Source organism: Scyliorhinus torazame, chromosome 30, assembly GCF_047496885.1.
Source record: "Scyliorhinus torazame isolate Kashiwa2021f chromosome 30, sScyTor2.1, whole genome shotgun sequence".
NCBI lineage: Eukaryota > Metazoa > Chordata > Chondrichthyes > Carcharhiniformes > Scyliorhinidae > Scyliorhinus > Scyliorhinus torazame.
The window spans coordinates 18,162,164-18,168,846 of record NC_092736.1 but is presented as its reverse complement, the minus strand read 5'-3'; the positions used below and the strand labels follow the sequence as shown (position 1 = coordinate 18,168,846).

The 6,683-nt window shown below is 46.2% G+C and overlaps 1 protein-coding gene across 1 annotated transcript in view; it reads right to left on the bottom strand.

The window, feature by feature from the left end:
* Nucleotides 1-321: 321 nt before the first annotated feature.
* The window catches only part of LOC140404407 (lysyl oxidase homolog 1-like), an 88,195-nt gene continuing 81,833 nt past the window's right edge, over nucleotides 322-6,683 (bottom strand). Inside the window, exon 7 of the mRNA XM_072492902.1 lies at nucleotides 322-6,040. Within this exon, the coding sequence (XP_072349003.1) occupies nucleotides 6,034-6,040 (7 nt within the window). The 3' untranslated portion in view covers nucleotides 322-6,033. The remainder of the gene's footprint in view (nucleotides 6,041-6,683) is intronic.

Sequence of the window (6,683 nt, the reverse complement as noted above, 5' to 3'; positions counted from 1 at the left end):
AGCAGTGCTCCGAAAGCTAGTGATTCGAAACAAACCTGTTGGTCTTGAACCTGGTGTTGTAAGACTTCTTACTGTGCTCACCCCAGTCCAACGCTGGCATCTCCACATCATCAGTCGGTATGAGACTGCTGGCCTTGCTCTGCATCACGAACCAGCTGTCCTGCCAACTAAGCTAAACCGGCCCCCACTCTGATTTCCTAGTCGAGTGACAAATCGCTATGCCATTAAGCTTCTTCTAGCTTGTCATCTTCTAATATAGAAAACGCAGCGGCAGTCAGTTGGTGGAAGATGCAGAATAAACAAAGCAGTTGAATCAGAAGGTGGCTGGTCACTGAATTTTCCTTTATTTTCAATAATATTGTAACTATACAACCGACCTACAGAAGTTCAGCAAAATTATGTATCTCCTTTGAAATATCTCAGATTTTTTTATTTGGTACCTAACACACAGTTACCAGGTCGAGCCTTTGAGTGCAACGTCACATATCTCACATAATCACTGTGGTTCAGTTAAAAGGGCAATCCATTCGGTAGGGTGAAGTTCGTCACCGGGTTTTCCAGTTTTTGCTTCCTTAGGGTTTGGAATCAATTTCATGCCCAACTGCGTCCAGCCGATTTCTTCACTCCATGGAAAACAAATAGTTTGACTGCTCCCCCCAAAACATTCTTTCATTCAGTTACGTCTGGTGCACAGTAAATCATTATTTTCTTTATGTCAGTAGCAAAGGGTTTCCATTCACTGCAGGTGATTTATTTACAAAAAGGTACCCAACGATTAAAATATTCCGTCGAAAGCAAAACATTGAAACGTTTGCATGTTTGTGTTGGTTTTCAAAGATGGAAAATTAGAAATGTTTGGACTTCCACACATTTGCTTTGTCCTAAAGGAGCCACATGAACCTTTCCATTAAACTGAAATGTAGACACCTCCAAAAGTTGTATTGCGTTCCTAATACCTCAACTTATAAATGATCATTTGGTAACACAGAACTTACGTACTGCTGAAAAAATAGACATGCTGTCAAAGTTTTTCATCTTGCACTCAATAGGACAAATTCGCCAGTACACAAAGCTGATGAATGGGGGAAACAGCAAATTACACTTTAAATTTAAATGGTTGTTTCCCCATTACAGCTTGGTAATTTCTCACAAATTACTCTGATGAGTGCAAGACCGAAAGCTTAGATAATATGTCCCTTTTTTTCAGCAATGGACTGTCGCTAAAGTAAAAGCATAATACTGCGGATGCTGCAAGCCTGAAGGAAAACCAGAGAATACTAGATAAACTCAGCAGGTCTGACAGCAGCTGAGGAGAGAGGAACAGAGTTAATGTTTCGGGTTAGGATAGGACTCTTCTTCAAAGCTCACATGAACCCTGGCTGGGATTTTCTGGCTTTTTACTCCGGCGTGATCTTCCTGCCCCACGGTGGGTTCTCCGGCGGCGTGGCCAGCAAGCAACCCAAATGGCCATTGACTTTGGTGGGACCGAAACCGGAAGATCCCTCCAGCAGCCAAAGTGGGGGGGGGGGGGGGGGGGGGGGGAGGAATGGAGAGATCCCAGCCTCTGTATCGCCAGCCAGACCTGCACAGTGTTTATAGCATTTTCTGTGATAAACTGTTTCCAGTTCATTCTGGGATGGAGGAATAATGAATGGGCCAGTCTTCTCTCCCCCCATACTTGCAGCGCAGAAACAGATTTGGAGGCATTTTCAATCTCTCAGTCAAATGCCCTTTGGATGAGATATCGACCCGATGCAACCTCAACCCTCTATGATGCATGTAAAAATCCCTCAGCATGAAGCTCAATGTAACCCCAACTTAATCATTCTAATGGGCACTCTACAAGCCTTCTGGACTCAACATTGATTTCAACTATTGTAGATCTTAATCTCTGCCCCCTATTTTGTTTCCATTTTCTTCACTTTCATTTTCTCTTATTTCCTTTCCTTTCTGATGGCAACTTTTCTGGATCCTGCCATTCACACCTCTTCTAGGCCCTTTTTATTTTTGGTCCCTTGCTTATCCCACTCCCGCTCCTTTTGGCCTTGCACCATGAACCCTTTGGTAATTTCATCTCTCCTGCCCTCCCCTCTTACGGCAGACAGTCCCTCCCGTTCTTCGGTTTCCCTGCCAACACATTCCACTTGCTCTAAAACCGATTACATTCCTGACCTGTCTCAGTTCTGACAAAAGGTCACAGACCTGGAACATTGGGCGGAGTGTTGCGGCCGATGTTCTCCTGGCGGGGTGGGGGTGGTGGACAGAGCCAGGAAATGCTGTCGGCTGGGGATTCCGCCCAGTAACTCTCTATTTCTCTCCCCCACTCCCCCCCCCCCCCCCCCCCTGCCCCAGTGTTGCCAGACCTGCTGAACACTTACAACATTTTCAGCTTTGATTAAACAGGTAATCTGGTGATTATCACTTTGCTGTTCGTGGGGTGTGGGCAAGGGTGTACAAACTGCCTCCGACAGTTTCTACATGACAAAAATACACTTCAGAAGTACGTGACTGGCGGTAAGGCGCTTTGGGACATCGGAAGTCTCAAAAGGCGCTATGTAAATGCAAGTTCTTTCTTTCAATTGCTTTTAATTCAAAGTTGCTCGAAATATTGGATAACTCGTTATTTTGAAACACAAGAAAGACCTCCAGATCTCCTGGAATGCAATGCAAATTCACAGTCCTTAAAAACAGGTGTGAACGTAAATGTTCTAAAGTGGTCCCGCTCAGTATTTGTGGTTTTGGATGTATACAAATCGGTAGAAAACATATTGGGATGGATTGCACGACCTTTTCCGCTGGCGGGATCGTCCGGTTCCGCCGAAGGTGACCCCCCCCCCCCCCCATCAACGGCAGGTTCCCCGGACAGACGAGCCACACAAACAAAATGGCGTAGGCATTGGGGTGACCCGAAGATCCCTCTGGTGGCCAATGGTTAATAGCCTCCACCACCAAGGAAACCCACCCGCCAACACGTTTGAAATGGAAAAGCAGATTTTAACCCGGACCATGGACTGACATCGATTACAAGATTGAGAGGGCGCGCTTCACTGAATTGTACCTCAGATCTCACGGGGGGGCGGGGGGGGGGGGGGGGGGGTGGAGTGCAAAGTCATTACTTTCCCCCAACTGACCTCGCCAATTCCAGGCCAGGTTCAGAAAGCTGCCAATCGCCGTGTCCCTGGAACGATTTAACAAAGAACTTTTTCCCTTGGCAAGAGTGCTCAAAAATTGGCTTCACTTAAAGAAAAAAGAATCCCGTCGAAGTCGTCGCACGTTACGAGTAACAAACGCTGTGCAAGATAGGTCAAGGAACCTTCTACAGAGGCTTATTCAGAAACTTTTTACACTGCGTCCATGGAGAGTTTGAATCCGGGAGGTTAAACAGCTTCAGTAGGTTACATGACATCGATGCTGAACTTAACAGTGTTCATTTGGTCAATATTTCACTTACGTTTATTCCATGAATCAGAGTGATGGAACTTTCTCCTTCTGAACAAAATTTGGTAAAACTGAAGATAACTGGCGCCAAGATCCATAATTTAAGAGATGCATGAAAGGAGATTATTCAAAGCAGCTTGAAATGCTAGGAAATGTAGTTTTTTTTTTTTAAATGGCGAAAACAACTTCATATCATCAGGGATGCATTAAAAAATCATCTAAAAACAGGCTTTCAGCTGTCCAGGCCCCAAGATCTAGATTTCGCTGCCTCCCAAAACCTCTCTCTCATCTCATGTGTCATAGGTCACACCAAGAGTCGGAGTTGCCGTGGCAACTTGCATTGTTACATGCATGTTGCATTCTGGAGCTATGGATAGTGAATCCAACGTTCTTTCCATCTCCTGGCTAACCAGGAATCTCTGTCTCTGCCGCTCTTACCGCCTGATATTGAACTCCGTTAAAAAGATTTCCTGGTCGCTACCCAACTTGTTTGATCGCATTATAATGATAATAATAATCTTTATTATTGTCACAGGCAGGCTTACAGTAACATTGCAATCAAGTTACTGCGAAAATCCCCTCGTCGCCACATTCCGGCGCCTGCTCGGGTACATGGAGGATGAATTCAGAATGTTCGGTTCACCTAACAAGCACATCTTTCGGGACTTGTGGGAGGAAATCGGATCACCCGGAGCAAACCCACGCAGACACGTGGACAATGTGCAGACTCCGCACAGACGGTGATCCAAGCGGGAATTGAACATGGGTTCCTGGCGCTGTGAAGCAACAGTGCTAACCTCTGTGCTACCTTGACGCCCTCCTTGGCCATCAAAAGATGAGGTGGGACAGAAGCCCAGAGCTGCTCGCTCAGGGGCAGGGACACTACCCATTGCATCACATGGCTACCTTCTCTCCTCTTTACTACTTACTTCATTGGCCAAGCGCTCGTTCACCTGCCTCAAAATATCTTCGACGTCACTCGACATGGAGTTTGGTCAATAAGCCCTCCCGAGAAAGCTCCGCAGAACATTTTACAAAGTTAACGGGCACTTTGGGGACGCGGGTTGTTAGCGAGAGCGTCAAACGGCAATGGTCATGTCCACAGCAAACGTGCAACTTACGCGAGGAAACGAACGATTGGCGGACTGAGTCCCAGAGTTTTTGCATCCGGCAAATGGGCGAGGTACACAAAGTGTCACAGAGATGAATTCAGATTTGAACACAGAGGAGATCAAGGAAGAAGAAAGAGAATATACACAATGGCATATGATTAACGGAGAGGAACAACGAGAAGGTTTAGAACAACAGTGGTCAGAGATTAAATCTGCGATCGATATATCAGTTAATTCTCTAATCACCCCATCATCCCCTCCCCCACACTTCCTTCTCTTTCTCTGTCAAATGTTATCCGATTTTATCACAGCTACAGTTCCAACAAAGGGCTCCCACACACATGAAATGTCATAATCTATCTTTTCTCTCTGCAGCTTTTGGCTGACCCACTGGAGAATTTCCAGGAATTTGGGATTTTTCTTTGAAGGCGTCCAACATTTGACATGTTTTTCCACTTTTATTTTTTTTGCCTTTTCTTTGATGATAGAGTACAAATTAAAAGAACGGAGACTGCGAATACAAATTGCTCGAAATGTGATGCGAGTCGGTGCATCTGAAGAGAAAAGACAGGTTAGGGTTGAGTGCGCAGAAGGACACTGAACGCAGGAACAGAAGAAGGCTGTTCGGTCCATCGAATCTGTTCTGCCCAGGAGATGAGAGAAGAATCCCATAAACTAAACATGGTTATTTTTTTTCCTATAACTGATGGAAATTTGCTTTTACTACTGGAAGGATAAAATAAAGAATCCTGTGATGGACTGCTCTCCTAATGAGCGCTGAGCATGAAAAATAGAGACACACATACAGGGTAAAATGTGTCTATTCTGGATTTTAGAATGAGGGGTGATCTCGCTGAAGTTCTTAGAACGCTTGCAGGGTAGATGCAGACGTGACTGACCCCACCCCACCCCACCCCCCCGGCTGGAGAACTTCGAATTAGGGTGTCATAATCTCAGGATGAATGTCAGCCATTTGGGAATGAAATGAGGAGAAGGGTCTTCACTCGGATGGCTGCGACTCTTTGGACTTCTCCACCACCGAGGATGTTGACTGACCTCGACAGGTTTTTGGGCTCTCGAAGGACATCAAGAGCAAGTGGAGCTGACGTAGAGGTTCTGCGGCGATCCTACTGAAAGACGGAGTGGGCTTGAGGGCCTCGTGACCAACTCCCGCTCCTCACATCCTTAAGAGTGAAACTGAGGTGATTCTCCGGCTAATAAGGCACACCCAGTACACACCACGATTTTAACAGAACCTTTCTCAGATGCCCGCACAACCTCGCTGGCGATAATCTGGGGCCTGGTTAATGTAAAAGCTTATTTGCAGTTGTTGGTTTGTGTCACGCAGCTCTAACAGGCTGGTTATGACTGAACTCCCCGTTAACTCCCGATGCCGGCTACCAAACACCACAGCTGCCGTACGATCAAGTTCCACACGCACCAGATGTTTGCTCAGGATGTGCAGTGTTTTGCAACTCGTAGATCATGACCTGTAAGCAACAAAAAAAAAAGAAAGAAATAATGTGACAAGAAATCTCAGGTTTTAATGATCGTCAGATGAAGGTTAAGTCAGCACTGACCACATGGTTTCCTGTAAATCCATAGACAAGATATTGCTCAGAAGTGCAAGAAATCCATCCAGATCGGATGTTTAGCTGTTTCAGTCTCAGAAACAGTACAATGCAGGCTAAAATAGTAATGCAAGAAGATCAATACGGTATTGAGGTATCACAAATGGGCGGGGTCTCCAGGAGCTTGCATTCCTGCCGAAGATGGCTAACCATGCTAAATGCTAGTGAATCATAGAATCCCTGCAGTGCAGAAGGAGGCCATTTGGCCCATCGAATCGTCTGCACCGACGGTTCGAAAGAGCAGTCTACCCATGTCCACTCTGCCCTATCCCCATAACCCCACGACCCAACCTGAACAACCCTGGACACCTAAGGGGCAATTTAGCATGGCCATCCACCTAGCCCGCACAACTTTGGACATCTATAAACATTGGCAGGGCTGGAAGATCCCACAGGCGACCAATGGGGAGCCACCGCCGCTGTCGGAAAACATGTCACCCGGGGGTGGGGGGGGAGGGGGTCAAAAATTCCTGCCCAATAGATTTAACCCATGAGTAGCTGA